The sequence below is a fragment of the Phyllobates terribilis genome, unplaced genomic scaffold, assembly GCF_046119375.1.
Source record: "Phyllobates terribilis strain yellow unplaced genomic scaffold, ASM4611937v1 Scaffold_8__6_contigs__length_399053987, whole genome shotgun sequence".
Lineage (NCBI taxonomy): Eukaryota > Metazoa > Chordata > Amphibia > Anura > Dendrobatidae > Phyllobates > Phyllobates terribilis.
In genome coordinates, this window is record NW_027362768.1 from 213853933 (window position 1) to 213875350 (window position 21418).

At 44.8% G+C, this 21418-nt stretch overlaps 1 protein-coding gene across 2 annotated transcripts in view; it reads right to left on the minus strand.

Annotated features, from left to right (window-relative positions):
• Positions 1 to 21418, minus strand: part of TCF20 (transcription factor 20) — a 454420-nt gene that overhangs the window by 51056 nt on the left and 381946 nt on the right. The window contains exons 1-2 of one of the 2 annotated variants that reach the window (XM_073644068.1): positions 17088 to 17232; positions 9193 to 14587 (exon numbers count right to left, since the gene is read on the minus strand). In XM_073644068.1, coding sequence (XP_073500169.1) covers positions 9193 to 14568 — 5376 coding nt within the window. In that variant the 5' untranslated portion in view covers positions 14569 to 14587; positions 17088 to 17232. Of the gene's footprint in view, positions 1 to 9192; positions 14588 to 17087; positions 17233 to 21418 lie in introns of those variants that run through there. The other variant, XM_073644069.1, reaches the window with a different exon arrangement.

Genomic DNA, 21418 nt, shown 5'->3' on the forward strand with positions numbered 1-21418 from the left:
GAAATTATAATAATATATATATATATACACACACACACACACACACACACACACTACAGACCAAAAGTTTGGACACACCTCATTTAAAGATATTGCTGTATTTTCATGACTATGAAAATTATACATTCACACTGAAGGCATCAAAACTATGAATTAACACATGTGGAATTATATACTTAACAAAAAAGTGTGAAACAACTGAAAATATGTCATATTCTAGGTTCTTCAAAGTAGCCACCTTTTGCTTTGATGACTGTTTTGCACACTCTTGGCATTCTCTTGATGAGCTTCAAGAGGTAGTCACCGGAAATGGTCTTCCAACAATCTTGAAGGAGTTCCCAGAGATGCTTAGCACTTGTTGGCCCTTTTGCCTTCACTCTGCGGTCCAGCTCACCCCAAACCATCTCGATTGGGTTCAGGTCTGGTGACTCTGGAGGCCAGGTCATCTGGCGTAGCACCCCAACACTCTCCTACTTGGTCAAATAGCCCTTACACAGCCTGGAGGTGTGTTTGGGGTCATTGTCCTGTTGAAAAATAAATGATGGTCCAACTAAATGCAAACCGGGTGGAATAGCATGCCGCTGAAAGATGATGTAGTAGCCATGCTGGTTCAGTATGCCTTCAATTTTGAATAAATCCCCAACAGTGTCCCAGCAAAGCACCCCCACACCATCACACCTCCCCCTCCATGCTTCACGGTGGGAAATAGGCATATAGAGTCCATCCATCCGTTCACCTTTTCTGCATCGCACAAAGACACGGTGGTTGGAACCAAAGATCTCAAATTTGGACTCATCAGACCAAAGCACAGATTTCCACTGGTCTAATGTCCATTCCTTGTGTTCTTTAGCCCAAACAAGTCACTTCTGCTTGTTGCCTGTCCTTAGCAGTGGTTTCCTAGTAGCTATTTTACCATGAAGGCCTGCTGCACAAAGTCTCCTCTTAACAGTTATTGTAGTGAGGTGTCTGCTGCTAGAACTCTGTGGCATTGACCTGGTCTCTAATCTGAGCTGCTGTTAACCTGCGATTTCTGAGGCTGGTGACTCGGATAAACTTATCCTCAGAAGCAGAGGTGACTCTTGGTCTTCCTTTCTTGGGGCAGTCCTCATGTGAGCCAGTTTGTTTGTAGCACTTGATGGTTTTTGCAACTGCACTTGGGGACACTTTCAAAGTTTGCCCAATTTTTTGGACTGACTGACCTTCAATTCTTAAAGTAATGATGGCCACTCGTTTTTCTTTACTTAGAATTTGTATTATGGCAAGAAAAAAGCAACTAACAGTCTATTCAGTAGGACTATCAGCTGTGCATCCACCAGACTTCTGCACAACACAACTGATGGTCCCAACCACATTTATAAGGCAAGAAATCCCACTTATTAAACCTGACAGGGCACACCTGTGAAGTGAAAACCATTTCCAGCGACTACCTCTTGAAGCTCATCAAGAGAATGCCAAGAGTGTGCAAAGCAGTCATCAATGCAAAAGGTGGCTATTTTGAAGAACCTAGAATATAAGACATATTTTCAGTTGTTTCACACTTTTTTGTTAAGTATAGAATTCCACATGTGTTAATTCATAGTTTTGATGCCTTCAGTGTGAATGTACAATTGTCAAAGTCATGAAAATATAAAAAAAAAAAATCTTTAAATGAGAAGGTGTGTCCAAACTTTTGGTCTGTACTATAATATATATATATATATATATATATATATATATATATATATATATATATATATATATATATATATATATATACACACACACACATATATATACATACAGTTATATGAAAAAGTTTGGGCACCCCTATTAATCTTAAACTTAATGTTTTATAAAAATTGGTGTTTTTGCAACAGCTATTTCAGTTTGAATTATGTAATAACTGTTGGACACAGTAATGTTTCTTCTGCCTTGAAATGAGGTTTATTGTACTAACAGAAAATGTGCAATCTGCATTCAAACTAAATTTGACAGGTGCATAAGTATGGGCACCCTTATTTTCTTGTTTTAAATACTCCTACCTACTTTTTACTGACTTACTAAAGCACTTTTTTTGGTTTTGTAACCGCATTGAGCTTTGAACTTCATAGCCAGGTGTATGCAATCATGAGAAAAACTACTTAAAGTGGCCACTTGCAAGTTGTTCTCCTGTTTGAATCTCCTCTGAAGAGTGGCATCATGGGCTCCTCAAAACAACTGTCAAATGATCTGAAAACAAAGATTATTCAACATAGTTGTTCAGGGGAAGGATACAAAAAGCTGTCTCAGCGATTTAACCTGTCAGTTTCCACTGTGAGGAACATAGTAAGGAAATGGAAGAACACAGGGACAGTTCTTGTTAAGGCCAGAAGTGGCAGGCCAAGAAAAACATCAGAAAGGCAGAGAAGAAGAATGGTGAGATCAGTCAAGGACAATCCTCAGACCACCTCCAGAGAGATGCAGCATCAACTTGCTGCAGATGGTGTCACTGTGCATCGGTCAACTATACAACGCACTTTGCACAAGGAGAAGCTGTATGGGAGAGTGATGCGAAAGAAGCCGTTTCTGCAAGCACGCCACAAACAGAGTCGGCTGAGGTATGCAAAAGCACATTTGGAGAAGCCAATTTCTTTTTGGAAGAAAGTCCTGTGGACAGATGAAACCAAGATTGAGTTGTTTGGTCATACAAAAAGGCGTTATGCATGGCGACAAAAAAACAAAGCATTCCAAGAAAAACACTTGCTACCCACAGTAAAATTTGGTGGAGGTTCCATCATGCTTTGGGGCTGTGTGGCCAATGCCGGCACCAGGAATCTTGTTAAAGTTGAGGGACGCATGGACTCCACTCAGTATCAGCAGATTCTTAACAATAATGTTCAAGAATCAGTGACAAAGTTAAAGTTACGCAGGGGATGGATCTTTCAGCAAGACAATGATCCAAAACACCGCTCCAAATCTACTCAGGCATTCATGCAGAGGATCAATTACAATGTTCTGGAACGGCCATCCCAGTCCCCAGACCTGAATATCATTGAACATCTGTGGGATCATTTGAAGAGGGCTGTCCATGCTCGGCGACCATCAAACTTAACTGAACTGGAATTGTTTTGTAAAGAGGAATGGTCAAAAATACCTTCATCCAGGATCCAGGAAATCATTAAAAGCTACAGGAAGCGACTAGAGGCTGTTATTTTTACAAAAGGAGGAGCTACTAAATATTAATGTCACTTTTTGGTGAGGTGCCCATACTTATGCACCTGTCAAATTTTGTTTGAATGCAGATTGCACATTTTCTGTTAGTACAATAAACCTCATTTCAAGGCAGAAGAAACATTACTGTGTCCAACAGTTATTACATATATCAAACTGAAATAGCTGTTGCAAAAACACCAATTTTTATAAAACATTAAGTTTAAGATTAATAGGGGTGCCCAAACTTTTTCATATGACTAATATATATATATATATATATATATATATATACATACACATACATACATACATATATATATATACACATACATACATACATACATACTGCTTAAAAAAAAAAAATAAAGGGAACACCCAAATAGCACATCCTATATCTGAATTAATGAAATATTCTCATTGAATACTTTGTTCTGTACAAAGTTGAATGTGCTGACAACAAAATCACACAAAAATCATCAATGGAAATCAAATTTATTAACCAATGGAGGCCTAGATTTGGAGTCACCCCCAAAATTAAAGTGGAAAAACACACTACAGGCTGATCTAACTTTGATGTAATGTCCCTAAAACAAGTCAAAATGAGGCTCAGTATTGTGTGTGGCCTCCACGTGTCTGTATGACCTCCCTACAACGCCTGGGCATGCTCCTGATGAGGTTGCGGATGGTCTCCTGTGGGATCTCCTCCCAGACCTGGACTAAAGCATCCGCCAACTCCTGGACAGTAAGTGGTGCAACGTGACGTTGATGGATGGAGCGAGACATGATGTCCCAGATGTGCTCAATCAGATTCAGGTCTGGGGAACAGGCGGGCTAGTCCATAGCTTCAATGCCTTCATCTTGCAGGAACTGCTGACACACTCCAGCCACATGAGGTCTGGCATTGTCCTGCAATAGGAGGAACCCAGGGCCAACCGCACCAGCATATGGTCTCACAAGGGGTCTGAGGATCTCATCTCGGTACCTAATGGCAGTCAGGCTACCTCTGGCGAGCACATGGAGGGCTGTGCGGCCCTCCAAAGAAATGCCACCCCACACCATTACGGACCCACTGCCAAACCGGTCATGCTGTAGGATGTTGCAGGCAGCAGATCGCTCTCCACGGCATCTTCAGACTCTGTCACATGTGCTCAGTGTGAACCTGCTTTCATCTGTGAAGAACACAGGGCGCCAGTAGCAACTTTGCCAATCCTGGTGTTCTGTGGCAAATGCCAAGCGTCCTGCACAGTGTTGAGCTGTGAGCACAACCCCCATCTCTGGACGTCGGGCCCACATACCACCCTCATGGAGTCGGTTTCTAACCGTTTGTGCAGACACATGCACATTTGTGGCCTGCTGGAGGTCAGTTTGCAGGGCTCTGGCAGTGCTCCTCCTGTTCCTCCTTGCACACAGGTGGAGGTAGCGGTTCTGCTGCTGGGTTGTTGCCCTCCTACGGCCCCCTCCACGTCTCCTGGTGTAGTGGCCTGTCTCCTGGTAGCGCCTCCAGCCTCTGGACACCACGCTGACAGACACAGCAAACCTTCTTGCCTCAGCTCGCCTTGATGTGCCATCCTGGATGAGCTGCACTACCTGAGCAACTTCTGTGGGTTGTAGAGTCCGTCTCATGCTACCACGAGTGTGAAAGCACAACCAACATTCAAAAGTGACCAAAACATCAGCCAGAAAGCATTGGTACTGAGATGTGGTCTGTAGCCCCACCTGCAGAACCACTTCTTTATTGAGTGTGTCTTGATAATTGCCAATAACTTCCATCTATAGTCTATTCCATTTGCACAACAGCATGTGAAATTGATTGTCAGTGGTGCTTTTTAAGTAGACAGTTTGATTTCACAGAAGTTTGATTTACTTGGAGTTATATTCTGTTGTTTAAGTGTTCCCTTTAATTTTTTGAGCAGTGTATGTGTATATATATATATTATATATATATATATATATATATATATATATATATATATAAAAGATAGTTCAAATCACCCCCCTTTCAAAATAAAAAAAAATAAAAAAATGAAACACACATTTGATATCGCAGCATTCAGAATTTCCCGATCTATCGATATATAAAGAGAATTAATCCGATCTGTAAACAGCGTAACGAGAAAAAGAGCAAAAAACGCCAGAATTACAGGTTTTGGTCACTGCAACATTGCAATAAATGCAATAACAGGTGATCAAAAGATCGAAGATCGTATACACCCCAAAATGATAGCAATAAAAACGTCAGCTAAGGGCGCAAAAAATAAGCCCTGACCCAGCCCCAGATCCCGAAAAATGGAGACATTACAGGACTCTGAAAATGGCGACTTTTTTTTTTCTTTTTGCAAAACTTTGGATTTTTCACCACTTAAAGAAGAACCTATACAGGTTTTGTATCTACAAACTCTTAATGACCTCGAGAATCATAATGGAAGGTCAGTCTTAGCATTTAGTGAACATGGTAAAAAGAAAACCTCAAAAACAATTGTGGAATTGCGTTTTTTTTTTTTCAATTCAACTGCACTTTGAATTTTTTTTCCCTGTTTTCCAGTACAATATATGGTAAAACCGATGGTGTCAATCAAAAGTACAACTTGTCCTGCAAAAAACAAGCCCTCATAAAGTCATATTGACAGAAAGATAAAAAAAGTTATGGCTCTGGGAAGAAGGGGAGCAAAAAACGAAAATGCAAAAACCCAAAAAGGTGGTAAAGGGTTTAAGCTAATTACAAAACAAATGCTCCAAGGTCAGTGCCAATCTAGTAGGTGCACTGTGTTTCCACATTAAACCTCACCTAAGGCCAACCCCCTTACGCCCAACAAATCCCTTCTTATGCACTGGGTATTCCAGGGCTTGAACATCCACAGTACTATACCATATGTGCGCAAAGTAATCACTGAAATGTTCTGGATAGTCAATGGCATTGCTCCCATTCTTCAGACTCATGACGTTACACCTGATTGCCACTGGTGAGCAGGGCACTGCAACTGACTAAGGCTGTGTGCCCACTATGCGTTTTTTAAGCGTTTCCGCAGCAGCAATTCTGCTGCAGAAACGCTTAAAAAACGCTTGGTAGAAGGTCTGCCATGTTCCCCAATGATAATCCGCAAGTGCTGTGCACATGCTGGCGAAATTTCAGCTGCGGATTATCATTGCGGAAAAAAAAACGCAGCAATACCAATTATTTTGCGTAATCGCGGCGTTTTCGCCGCCATTGACTTGCATTGAATGGCTTAATATCCGCATGACTACATGTGCACGTGGATATTAAGCGATTCGATGTGCGGATGGTACCCGTAAAAAAAAAAGAGAATTAAAATAAAAAATATACATTATACTTAACTTCTGATGGCCGCCGGTCTCCATAGCGATGCGTCCGGTCTTCCCGGTGTCTCGCGGTTGTGTAAAAGGACCTGCCGTGATGTCATTTAGTCATGTGACAGGTCATGCGACTGCTGACGTCGGCAGGTCCTTTTACACAACCGCGAGACACCGGGAAGACCGGACGCATGGCTATGGAGACCGGGGGCCATCAGAAGGTAAGTATAATGGTTTTTTTTAACTAACTTGGTCATACTATATAAAATCCATGCCGGCTGCATGGATTTATATAGTGTGACCAAGTTGTCAAGCACTTTCCAAGTGATGCTAAAATCGCTCGACAACCCGCATGCGAAATCGCATGATCAAAATGCTTTAATTACGCTTGTCCCTGGCATGAAAAACGCATGTAAATTCCACATGCGTTTTTTCTGCCAGGGAGATGCAGAGACGCTCAGGAAAAATCCATAGCATTTCTTTATCGTGGGCACTTAGCCTAACTGTTCATGCCAACATCAATGTGGTGCCCATCACTGCAAATAGCAGAAGGTTAACATTAAACCTTTGAGGCAGTGTTCATCTGTTCTACAGGTGCATTTCACTAAATTAGAATACCATCAAAAAGTTAATTTCAGTTCTTCAATACAAAAAGTGAAATTCATATATTATATAGAGTCATTGCAAACAGAGTGATATACACTGCTCAAAAAAATAAAGGGAACACTCAAATAACACATCCTAGATCTGAATGAATGAAATATTCTCATTGAATACTTTGTTCTGTACAAAGTTGAATGTGCTGACAACAAAATCACACAAAAATCAATTAATGGAAATCAAATTTATTAACCAATGGAGGCCTGGATTTGGAGTCACCCCCAAAATTAAAGTGGAAAAACACACTATAGGCTGATCCAACTTTGATGTAATGTCCTTAAAACAAGTCAAAATGAGGCTCAGTATTGTGTGTGGCCTCCACGTGCCTGTATGATCTCCCTACAACGCCTGGGCATGCTCCTGATGAGGTTGCGGATGGTCTCCTGTGGGATCTCCTCCCAAACCTGGACTAAAGCATCCGCCAACTCCTGGACAGTCTATGGTGCAACATGACGTTGATGGATGGAGCGAGACATGATGTCCCAGATGTGCTCAATCGGATTCAAGTCTAGGGAACGGGCGGGCCAGTCCAGTCCATAGCTTCAATGCCTTCATCTTGCAGGAACTGCTGACACACTCCAGCCACATGAGGTTTGGCATTGTCCTGCATTAGGAGGAACCCAGGGCCAACCGCACCAGCATATGGTCTCACAAGGGGTCTGAGGATCTCATCTCGGTACCTACTGACCCACTGCCAAACCGGTCATGCTGAAGGATTTTGCAGGCAGCAGATCGCTCTCCACGGCGTCTCCAAACTCGGTCATGCCTGTCACATGTGCTCAGTGTGAACCAGCTTTCATCTGTAAAAAAAGACAGTGGCGACTTTGCCATTCCTGGTGTTCTGTGGCAAACGCCAAGGGTCCTGCACGGTGTTGGGCTGTGAGCACAACCCCCATCTGTGGACATCAGGCCCTCATACCACCATCATGGAGTCGGTTTCTAACCGTTTGTGCAGACACATGCACATTTGTGGCCTGCTGGAGGTCATTTTGCAGGGCTCTGGCAGTGCTCCTCCTGTTCCTCCTTGCACAAAGGTGGAGGTAGCGGTCCTGCTGCTGGGTTGTTTCCCTCCTACGGCCCCCTCCACGACTCCTGGTGTAGTGGCCTGTCTCCTGGTAGCGCCTCCAGCCTCTGGACACTATGCTGACAGACACAGCAAACCTTTTTGCCACAGCTCGCATTGATGTGCCATCCTGAATGAGCTGCACTACCCGAGCAACGTCTGTGGGTTGTAGAGTCCGTCTCATGCTACCACGAGTGTGAAAGCACAACCAACATTCAAAAGTGACCAAAACAACAGCCAGAAAGCATTGGTACTGAGATGTGGTCTGTGGTCCCCATCTGCAGAACCACTCCTTTTATTGAGGGTGTCTTGATAATTGCCAATAATTTCCATCTATTGTCTATTCCATTTGCACAACAGCATGTGAAATTGATTGTCAATCTGTATTGCTTCCTAAGTGGACAGTTTGATTTCACAGAAGTTTTATTTACTTGGAGTTATATTCTGTTGTTTAAGTGTTCCTTTTATTTTTTTGAGCAGTGTATTTCAAGTGTTTATTTCTGTTAATGTTAGACTAAGGAACCTTTTTAAATACATAGGAAGCCTTTGCAGGTGTTTTTTGTTAATTATCCTAATTTACTGAGATAATGACTTTTGTGTTTTCATTGGCTGTAAGCCATAATCATCAACATTAACAAAAATAAAGACTTGAAATAGATCACTCTGTTTGCAATGACTCTATAAAATGTACGAGTTTCACTTTTTGTATTGAAGAATTTAAATAAATTAACTTTTTGATGATATTCTAATTTAGTGAGAAGCACCTGCAGCTCACTGTACACAGAGGTTTTCCCTTCGACTACCCCCCTCAACTCTCTCATATGCTTAACCCCGTCTTTTAATAATTCTTCGTTTTATTGCTACAAAAAAGCATAAACATCCTTAAATACTTGTATTGTACCCAAGTTTTCTCATGACAAAAGTAAACCATAAAAATAAGCCAAAACACTACTGTACACAAGAAACAATGACCTATTTGACTCACTTACCATTTCTCTGGCAATGTCAAAAGCCTCTTGCAATCCATACAACCGTCCACAAACAAAATAGACACCATTGGCCCACAGGACACATGCCTCATGCATCCAGAATTCATTGCTGTCAAGAGGTAGCTGGGGGATCTGAAATCCTTGCTCAGGGACTCCATCTGCAGTGACTAACCCACTTGCGTCCAAAGAGCCAAGTTCACAAGAATCCGTGGTCTTTCTACGAGAAGGTACAGCATGCCTTGAAGCACAGTCTCCGGAACGATTTCGGCGTTTGTAACGGGGGTGTGCAGACAAACTGCGTTGTTCTCTGGCTTGTTGTGGCGGCTCCTCCTCCTCTTCATCAGAGTCACTCTTAGAACCATCCAATGTATCTTTGTGTCGTACCTTGACTTTTTGGGGGGTTTCGGATGATTTTTTGGGTGGTGGGTTTTTGGACAGAGTAGATGCATATTCCTGTGTATAAAAAGGACCAAAAAGATCACCAAGATTTTTGTAGTTTGCCCATTTGCCACAGAAACAGCAGACAAGGTGACCGACTGATGCAGATTCTGTGACAGCTGGTCCCTGTACCATAAAGCTTGAGACTGGAAGAGCTTTACTCTCAGAAGGTTGGGAGGATGGGGACCTTTGATCTTTTCGTACAGAAGATACTTTTCTCCATCTTTGCTCTTCCTCTTCAGCGTTGATAATGACACAAGACAGGCCTAACTCTTCCTTGTTTTCTACATGGATATAAGGGAAAAACGATTTGGTTTTGGTCTCTGCTTTGTCAAGTGTTTGACTGGCATACTTTAATTTGATCTCTGGTTCAATGGGAGCCACAATAGGAGCTGCTTGCTTTCCCGTCCTCCTCCTAGTGGTTCCAGGTGGCTTCCTTCTTTCCCTTCGCCTCCTTTTTGGTTTAGGCTCAGACTCTAAGACCTGTTCTGGTATTAGCTGTGTTTTTTGTGGAGGAGAAAGAGGTGCCATGCCTGCTGCAAACGGAGACTGAAGTTGCTGAATGTCTTGCACTTGCTGCTGAGCATTCTGCTGCTGAAGCTGCTGCAGCTTTTTCTGCTTGTTGACACTACCAATGGGACGACCTTTCTTTTTCCCAGATGGAAAGTATCCTTTTGGGGGTATTATAGCTTGCTTGGGGGTAACAGGACATGGTGCATTTTCTACCTTCTCCTTATCAGCCATCTCAGGAGGTTTAATCAGTGGCAACGAACATTTCTGTTCTAAAGCTGGAGAGTTTCCCATAATTTCCAAATAATGGTTGGGTGTTTGCTGTATTACAGGCCCAGCTTTTGGGAGGTCTTTGGCTTCTATAAATTGTTTTTCAATTTCCTTTTTAATCTGGCTGTCATCATTAACAGACCAAGCTTCAAAAGACTTTGGTGAAAGACTTTGAATTTTTATATCCTCATTAGAAATTTCTGGCACAGCAGCCACTGCTCTTTCAGCTGTCTCTTCCATGGAACTACCAGCCTCAGAACTCCTACCCTTGAGTGATAAAATATCATCAAGTGTTACAGGCTCAACAACACTCTCTGAGCTACTCTGGGCTGTAGTACGCCGAACATTAGGTGATGTAATTTTTTGCACTATGGCTTCCAACTTAAGACCCCTTCCCTTGCGTGGAGGGAGAATTTTTGTCTTGGTTGGACTTGAAAGAGTCACTGCTGTGGGGCTCCTCTGCTCAAGACCAGACTTTGTTTGCTCGTCTGTCATACATAAAAATTCATTGTCATTTCCTCTTGGTGATCGAATGTGTGATCCGAGTGTTCTGTCATAACCATCTTTTAAAGGGCCAATAATAGGACGTGCTTTCTCTTCAGACAACTGCCTTTTGCTTGGAATAGGCGAGATGAATGAACGTACTTTCCTTCTCATAATTAAAGGGTTATGGTGAGATACCTCTTCAGGTCCTAAAGGCCGATGAGTATTACACCCAGATTTAGAAAGTTCAGTTGGTTCACTGGGTCTATGACCATGTGTTTCAGAATCCCTAATAGGACTGAATGGCTTTTGATTTGCACTAGCTGGAGAACCAGCTTTCTTTGCAGGAGAAGACTGTCGCCCTAGGTGCCAACCAGCAGATTCTCCTGGAGGAGTTTTTGGAATATTTCGTTTGAAGTCTCCAGCTGTTAAAGTAGAAGTTGCACTTTCACATATATGTATCTGTCGGCTAAAGTCTATGTTGCCAGGTTCATGAATGGAACCTGGCTGGCCATATGCTAACCCTTCATTTTCACTCCTACCAGGACTTCGAACATGAAAGGACTCCTGTCTAGGGCTTTTTCTCTGTAAATCCTGACGATGCTGCGAAGCAGACAGTATTGCTTGAGCAGAGCTTCCCAACCATTCTTTGTATTCCTCTTGCTGGTACATCTGTCTTTTGTAATGCAAAGATGATGTAAATGATGGATGAGGCTCCCCATAAGAACTTGATCGTGAGTTAGTATGGTAACCAAGGGCAGAGTTATCAGCATTCTGGAAGAAAGCAGAGTACAAAGCCTCACGACTAGCTCGCTCCGAAAGACCTATTGAAGTCATGTGATGAATCTCTGATGAGCCACGACTTCTTCCAGGGGACAATTTTAATTTATCACTAAGATCTTGAGATTGAGCAGGTGATCTTCCTCGAGATCCTACTCTCCCGGGTGCCCTTTTAGTAGTAGATGAACGGCCATGAGAGCTATATTCTTGGTTGGAATCAAATGTCATGGATCGTGGACTTGCATTTCCTCTGGGGGATTCTTTGGAGCTGTACGGGAGACATTGGTCTCCTGTTCGTTTTCTGAGAATCTTTGAAGACTCTGTTTCTTCTCCTTTAGCAACTCCACTTTGGCTACTTGACTTTTCCAAAGATAACATTCCACTGGGCAAAATAACAGACTGTCCAGGTCTGCCTTCCTGTGGTCTTTCTTGACTAGTGGTAACATGATGAGAGCTAGATGGATCACGCACAAGCTGTCTAAGTGGGGAGATGTCACAGATAACAGACCTTCTTTCTGAAGGACCACTGCTGGGTTCATGGCAGGAAGCTGGAGGTTCTCCCTCAATCTTCCTGGTGTTAGAATAATCTGCCAAATTGATTTGTCTTATTTCTGCTGTGGGTTTTCTATCCCACTGTCCCCATTGTGAGGATTCTAAATGTGGTGTTAAAGTCTTTCCAAGCATGTTGCGATTAGCTTGGTCATTGGCCTGGCTAATGAGAACATTGGGTCTTAAGGGAACATCAGGACTTTCAGTAACAGTCGGTTGTTCTTGTGCATTTCTTACATATCTTCTTTCTTGTTGATGGTGCCCTTGAAGGACTTCCTGCAAAAGGCTTGGATACTTCTCATTTCTTCCAGTTTTCCGTTCACTTTGCCCAACAAATGTCCCAGTTTCTGAATTTTTTGGCTGTTGAGGTAAACTGGAAGTGTTTCGAGAATTAGATGATGCTTCCTTGAATTCAAATCCAACTCCACCAGGAGATTTGTCAGTTTCTATTAGGGATACATTAGTTACTGTAGCAGATACAGGATCAACTGTATTAGGTTCTCCATTTTGGCCATTTGGACAAGTCTTGGGATCTTCCTCTTTTGTTATTTCGGTCAATTCTGGCTCTGGTGTTGGATCATCATCGTTAGTTATCAGTGTTGTGGCCTCATCAATTACTTTCTCTGATCTATTAGCCACAGTTTCTGTTGAAACAATAACTCCAACTGACTTTTCACTTGGCTTGGAAATTTCCTGAAAGTTTTCAGCTGGCTCTAACATTGCATCAATATCCTGAACAGCAGTCTTTCCCAAAGGTTCATTTTGCCAAGTGTGAACAGGTGAAGGCTGTTTTTCTGAAGGGGGTCCCTTGTAGCCTGCTTCTGAGCTGGTGCTCTGGCCACTTAGCTGTCTTACCCTTTCACCTGGATCTCCTGAACTACTGGAGCAGCTGCCATCTAATGACTCTGCCATTGGCGATTTTAATTGCTCTTCAGCTTGAGATGAGGTTTCAGAATTGGCACAGCTGTCAGTTTTCCTGGAAGTCCGTTTACCACCCTTTTTGTGAGGTGCTAGAGCATCAGATAGCAACATATGTTGAACTGTATTAGGCAGGTTGGCAACCTGGCTGCTGAGTGCATTCAGACTACTCAAACCTGGATCAGTTAAACGCTTTTCGTGTTGACCTTCTACACCATAACCTTTAAAACTTGTAGTTTGCGTGTTCGGACTTAATTGTGGCATCATTGGCAATATACGATTTCTGGATTGAAGAGAGACATTTCCTTGACCACTCTGAATGTTTTCACCACTGGTCATCAGAGGTGATGGTGTAGAACTGCAGCTTGGAGACTGTACTACAGAAGCAGCTGGAGAAGGATTTGAGATGGGGCTAAAATTCTGCTGGAACTGCATAGGTGAACGTACAGGAACTTCAGATTGATTATATTGTCCAGCCTGGTTTTGAGAAAGTAATTTAGAGGAGTTTGAGTACTGCAATAAATGAGAAGGGTTCTGCTGCTGCTGTTGTTGCTGAGCCCCTCCTTGAGGCATTTTAGTTGCCTCAAAGTTTTTTAAGTGCTGGCTAGAATAGCTGCTATATCCTTGTTGACTCCCATAGGAGGATCCAGACAAATGACTCTCATATGGAGAGCTAGTACCTCCAGGGCTGTAGTCTTCATAGTTTGTTCCAGATTGTCCAAACCTCTGAGGAGGAAAGGAACTAGATGATGACCCTGGTGAAGTCTGATAATGTTGACCAAACTGCCCTATTCGAATGGGATATCCAGAAGGAGAATTGAGATTAGCAGAACGTTGAATCGGCTGTAGATGTGAAGTTCCCGTGGATGCAGGTGAATTACCAGGTTGAGAAATAGGTTGATGAGACTGATAAAGTTGATGTCTAAGCTGCTGACTGGAAATATGTGATGAATACTGTCCACCACCTGGAGAGAAGGACCCAGGAAAATCCTGTGAATACTGAGAAAGACCAGCTGGAGACGAATGCTGTCCTGCAAATTGGCTATGGTGACCCTCTCTCCCATAGTGAGCACTGAAGCCAGTGCTGCTGGTACTGCTATTCCCTTGGGGAGGACCATAACTTTGAACTGGTCCAGGTAGCCGACGTGGTTGTGTCTGACTTCCTGTGGTGCCTGCTTCTTTGTTGCCTAGACAATAGAAATCACCCGATTCTTTGCAGTAACCTTGGTAATTTTGTAGATTAGCGTTTTCTCCTGGAGCTATAGCAGTAGGCGTGGCTGCCCCACTGCGACGTCCTCCATAGCTGCCTTGGAATATTTGAGTCTGTTGTCGGGGGCTGAATTCTTCCAGCCTTGAGGCTCCATGAGTTTCTGGCGGATAAGTAGGCGGATTTCCATGGTAGCTACTCTGCTCCCGGAAGGACTGCATGGTGCCAAGCTCTCCCTTCCTGCAATACAAATAAAAGAGAAGAATACATATTACAACAATTTCCAAAAAATACATACTAGTAAATAATTAACTACTACAGGTTCAGGTTACAGTCATACAAAAAAAAAATTGGCCAATAAATCATTTTCACTTTAATTTTTGAAAATATTACTATTACCGTATTTTTTCAGACCATAATACGCATTTTCTTCCCCCGAATTTGGGAGGAAAATGGGGGGGGGTGTCTTATGGTCCGAACGTAGCTTACTGGGGAGTTGCGGTGGTGGTGGAGGAAGCAGGATCGCAGGAACCAGGGCCCTCCGTTGCCTCCCTTAGGAACCCTGCGGCAGCCTCAGAAGAGGTGAGATGCTACGGGGCTGGTGTCTGGCTGTCGGCGCTGAGGCAGAGAGGTATGCGCTGCTTTTCCAGCGGCCATCTTCCAGGGTTCGCAGCATTCCTCCACTTCCGCTGGCTTCCTGAGGGGACCCTGCCTCCTGTGACCCCCCCCCCACTCCACCACCACCCAATTAACATACCTATTCAGACTATAAAGACAGACCCCCATCTTATAAAAAAAAAAAAATTTCTATTTTCCACTCCAAAATTTGGGGTGCATCTTATGGTTCGATGCGTCTTATCGACCGAAAAATAAGGTATATATAACTCTGGGCATGAAATAGAAATAACAGCAGTCTTTGCCTAACAGATGCCTGCAAAGGCCCATGTATCCACTGAACTGTGCCCTAAACATGATCTTCAAAAGTGAGATAGCCTAATGGGGTCCCACAGTTAGCCTTTCACTTTGTTATAGACTAGCTGCTGGGTAGATATAGCATAGATAAACACAGAGATATGCCCTATTCTAAAGAGGACATCTACCAAGACAAATCCGCTATAAAATGTTAGACAAATTCTCATTTAACATCTGCCCCCCAAATCAAATATGCAAAGTAAGTAGATATTTGCCCAGAACCAACTGCATGTTCCTTAGCTGTACAAGAGAGTAGTGCTCTGTAGCTGCTGGATGAAGGTGCACCGGTCCCTAGCATCTACTCTGCCCACCATACTTCAGGAGTGCCAAATTGGGTGTGACCTAAGACAACCACTGCTGGAGAAAAAAAATGATAAAAAAAACACAATGAAAAGAGACTCAGCACAGAATGACTGTTCAAACCAAGCACAAGCGATCGGTGCATCATGAGGGGCCAACCATTCAAGTGCACCTTCCCATCTATCTCCAGGGGGGCGGAGATAGATGGAAAACAAGCAGGTGGGAAGGTGTCGCCTCGAAGCACTGAGTGGTGGGACTTATTTCTTAGTTTGAACAGTCATTCTGTGCTGACAGAGTTCCTTTAAGATGCCAACTCCATCCCACACCTCAAACAACAAAAACAATTACATGCAACGTTGGAACACATTAGTTACGGTAATGGCAGAAGAAAATCAATTTGTCTTCAGTTTAACGAAGCTTTTTAGTTTATAGGCGGCATTAGATTCCAGATATGTGGTACATCACTCAATTCAAGGTATATCTAGTGAAGAGAAAACCACTGAACACTGCACATTTTGGCTAAAGGGTAATTAATCCAGGTTTGCAGAGATGTAGACTATAGGCAGGGAGGGGGCATGTTTGCACTAAAGGCCACATTCACAGCCCCAACGGTAGCCTTCCTGTGCACACAGAAGGATCTGATCCATGAAGGGATGACCATAGCACTGAGAGACACTTTTAGGCTGGGGTCAGATGAGCAAAGGAAAATGGTTCATCCAGAAAGATGGGACGATTTCCATCCATATTGTTGTCTGTATTTATACATCAGCATTTACAATGTACAAGATCACATCCAGTTCCATAGGATTATGGTAATGTATCCGTAAGCTCAGGATGCAATACGGATCATGTGTATGGGATCGGCGTGTTCTTGCACATCCATAGACATGAATGGGCAAGTCTCATCCGACATACAGGAGAGAATAGCCCAGGCTGCCATTTATCACACTCTGTGACTCTCATCTGGACAACCCCGGGGAATTCTCTTGGTCAGTGTGCTGCCTGACTCTTTATCGGCCTTATAACACGCTGGTCTGAACGAGCCCTTAGGGTCAGGTCCACTTAGAAGGGGCTCTGCACTGCTGGATACAATGCATGATGGGCCCCACTGGGTAGTGCACAGCTGGTAGGGGCACATGTGCAGCAGGGTCAAGGGGTAGAGCCACCCCTCAGCACCACCACACAGGCCTCTGACGTCGGCGCCGACACCTTGTGTCACGGTTAGGGCAGCGCATACTGCGCACAGCCATGTCCGTGCTGCACGGCTCACAGCTACGTGCTCGGGTCTGTCACACATCATGTGATGATGCCCGCACACAGGAGCGGCCGTACACCGCAGGCGCAGCACACAGGCGGGAGCAGCCAGCTCCAGCGTGACGCACCACTCCCCACTAATGGATGCGAAGCGCCGCGTCGGCAGCAGAGCTCAGCACGCATCCCCCGTCCAGCACCGTGCAGCCGGCCATACCTGCAGCCTGCTCCGCTCTAGCGCTCCCTCATCAGTTACACACACACCACGGCCATCCTCTGACATCACTTCCTGCATCTTCTGGAAAGGCGCACTTTTTTTTCCTCCCTTCGCCTAGCTTTATTGAGAACACATTGTACTAGCTATTGTGTCCCGGCTGGAAATACGAGGACTGTGATGGTACCGGTCACCTAAGCCACACGGAGGAGACACCAGCCACTCTGCGGGCCCGTGAGAAGACCAGGCCACAATGCTGCTGTGGGCGAGGCGCACTGGGCTTTCCTGTGTGGAGCCTGGAGAATTCATAGCAAGCCTTTCTGCCAATCCACGGGGCAAAAGGGGGCAGAAGCTACAGGGCTTTACAGGACCTGTCACCAAGAGTGTATACCCCACACTATAGAAGGGGGCATTACTGCCTAGGAGACCCTTACTCTTCTTGTAGAAAACCGTTTTGCCATTTAAGAAAAATGAAAGATCCATAGTTGAATTTGTATATTAATGAGCCCCCAGCGGAGCGGGCGGGCCCTGCCCATAATGAGAGCACGGCGGGCGGGCCCTGCCCGTAATGAGAGCGCGGCGGGCGGGCCCTGCCCGTAATGAGAGCGCGGCGGGCGGGCCCTGCCCGTAATGAGAGCGCGGCGGGCGGGCCCTGCCCGTAATGAGAGCGCGGCGGGCGGGCCCTGCCCGTAATGAGAGCGCGGCGGGCGGGCCCTGCCCGTAATGAGAGCGCGGCGGGCGGGCCCTGCCCGTAATGAGAGCGCGGCGGGCAGACCCGGCCCATAACGAGCTGCCGCCAGTGCAGTGTGCGGGCCAGGCCCATAACGAGCTGCCGCCAGCGCAGCGGGCGGGGCCGGCCCATAACGAGCCGCAGCCAGCGCGGTGGGCGGGCCCTGCCAATAATGAGCGAGGCGGGCGGGCCCTGCCCTTAATGAGCCCCCGGCGGGCGGGCCCTGCCCGTAATGAGAGCGCAGCAAGCGGGCCCGGCCCATAACGAGCTGCCGCCAGCACAGCGGGCAGGCCATGCCCATAATAGCTGCCACTAGCGCAGCGGGCAGGCCATGCCCATAATGAGCTGCCGCCGGTGCAGCGGGCGGGACATGCCCATAATGAGTTGCCGCCAGGGCAGCGGGTGGGCCATGCCCATAATGAGTTGCCGCCAGGGCAGCGGGCGGGCCATGCCCTTACAACTCTCCTGCCTTTCTCCATTTCCCACCCGCCTTCCGTCTCTGACCGACAGGCCACTCGGTCACCTGTAAGGTCGCATTCAAAAGTCTGTGCAAATCTGGTCCAGCACGGACCACTAATGCACAGACTGACCGTGGCTCTCCCGATTGGAGCACGACAGCTTCATGCATTTCTAGGAGGCGATCACACTCGAGTCGGGAGACCCACGGCTAGTCCGGGCATGGCGGTCTGAGATCGGAACGAGATCCACAGACATGTGCAGGAGCCCTAAATCAGAGACAGGATAAGGTAAGAGCTTAAAGAAGTTGTCCAGTACTTTATATTACCCCCCCCAATGTATCCACCCGGGGCCCCTAAGGATTTTTGTAATTAGCGTACGTTGCAGATACTGTGAGCGGCGGCGCTATCCTTGGCTGCTCACAGGCATCATGTGACCCCCCCCCCCCCCGCTGACATCACGACAAGTGAGGCGTGACTCAGCGCTGGGGTCCCTGCACTGACTGCTGGGTTGTGAGCAGGGTTACCCCCCCGCGTCACACCCAGCATCCACTGGGTCCCAATGAATGGGGAGAGGCAGAGCGTGCGGTGGCTGCCGGGTGTGACGTGGGGGGGGGGGGGGTTAACCCCGCCCACAACATGGCATCCACCGTGGAAAGCAGAAGACAGAGACCCCCGGCTGCTGCCAGCACTTGTCGTGACGTCAGTGAATGTCAGAGCCAGCTGTGATGGCACCACTCACAGGCATTATCTGCAACGTAAGCTAATTACAAAAATCCTTAGGGGCCCCGGGGGGATACATTGGGGGGGGGCAATCTAAAGTACTGGACAACCCCTTTAATCAGAATGAAGAGCGCCTTTACATACATGTCATTAGCTTGGGCTATAAAATACTGATGGTCAAAAATATGTTGTTTCCACCAAAAAACTTTAAAGAGGTGGTCTGGGGCACCAGTCCCCCTCCCCCTGGGGCTAGTACCTGTGCTATTTACACTGTGCGATGTGCACAATGGCAACGCACACTCGGTTGTAGGCTCAGATCTACAGTGACAAGCTGGCCGAGCCAGCAACAGAGTGGGCAGGTGCTTCGGCAGTGACCGCAACCTCTGCTATGTATCCCAGAATGCACTGAAATTCTCAAACGAAGAGTCATCAGAAAAGAAGTAGGGAAAAAAATAGGAATGCAGTTAGGGAAGAATAGAGGATATTTAATTCAGGTATATTTGAAAATAGTTTAGATTATGGCACTAAATAGATTAGGGATTTAAGAGGAAAATTACTTTGGACCACCCCAGTTAGGCACACGTTGCATTTTTGCTGCGTTTCTTTTCTGCAGCCAAACCTGATACTTGCGCTTTTTCCACTACCCATTGCTTTCAATGGGTGAAAAAAGTGACATGCTGCATTTTGCAAAAATCAAGGTTTTGCACAAAATACAGAGGACAAAATAAACAAGCTTGCTGGTACTGTATAACGCAGGTAAAATGTGCATAAAAAAAATGCTGAAAAAGACGCAACATTTGAATATAGCCTAAGGCTGTGACATTTCTCATTTCTGCACATTTGTTTTTTTCTCTCCTTAAGGTATCTGCACACAGCAGGTGTTTTTCTGGAGTCTTATGACTGTTTTGCAGCAGCTTTGTCATTTACATATTATGCATTAATATTGAATGGAGAAGAATGGACAAGTCACTTCTTTTCGCCACTTCATCACGTTCGAAGCCTAACGAAATTAAAAGATGATAAAAAAAAAACCCTGAATATATGTACGGCACTTTGTTTTTACTTACAGTGCATATAGACATTAACTTTAGCAATTTGTAAAGCACTTTTTCAGGCAGGTTGCTGCAATTTTGAAACCAATATGGATAGAGCTGTGTCAGGGCTTGTTTTTGCATAGCAAGCTGTTTTATTGGTACAATTTGTTTTTTTTTGCAGGACGAGTTGTACTTTTCAATGACCCCTTTGATTTCACCTTATAATGTACTGGAAAAACGGGAAAAAAAAAATTCCAAGTGCGGTGAAATTGCAAAAAAAGTGCAATACCACAACTGTTTTTCTTTTATTTACTGTGTCCACTATATGTTAAAACTGACCTGGTAATATGATTCCACAGGTCAGTACGAGTAGGTAGATACCAAACATGTATAGTTTCTTTTTTGAGTGGTGAAAAAAAATCCAGAAATTTTTATGAAAAAGTTTTTAATTTTGTCAACATTTTCAGAGACCTGTAACATCTGTATTTTTCGTGATCTGGGGCCTGGTGAGGGATTATTTTTTTCGTGTTGAGCTGACGTTTTTATTGATACCATTTTTGGGGTAGATATGATCTTCTGATTGCCCATTATTGCAATGTTGCGGCGACCAAAAAAACGTAATTCTGGTGTTTTTCTTTTTTTTCTCGCTACGCCGTTTACAGACGGGATTAATTCCTTTTTTAATTGATAGATCCAGCGATACATCTGTATATTACCTTGAAAAATAACTTGAATCAGTGTACAAGAGCGGCCATGTGCCCCAGGTAATCTATAGCATATCAATATGTAGCTCAGACTACTGTATCTAATCCCATCATGCGTGATACGCCCCCGACCCGTGTATCTAATCCCATCATGCTCGATACACCCCAGACCCGTGTATTTAACCTCATCATGCGTGATACGCCCCACACCAGTGAATATAATCTCATCATGTGATGCACAGAGTGTATCACGTGCTGCGATTAGATACGCAGAGTGTAACACGCTGGGATTAATCGCAGCACGTGATACACTACACGTATCTAACCCCAGCTTATGCTACAGTGAGCTGCACTTACATTTAAAAAGGTATATCCCGTACATCACTACGTGTCCCGTGCAGACTCGGTACAACATTCCAGTCGGCTGTAAAAACTGTGAATAATCTCAGGCACCTGGTAGTATCCTTCAAAAAAGTTTTATTGGAACCAGTATATACAGAAAAAACAGACATGTGACGTTTCGGCCACACAGGGCCTTTTTCGAGCCAAAAATTAAGTGTACGCCTTGATTTTGGCTTGAAAAATAACCATGTGTCACCGAAACGTCGCATGTCCATTTTTTGTGTGTAGACTGGTGCCAATAAAACTTTTTTGGAGGATACTACCAGGTGCCCGAGATTCTTGGATT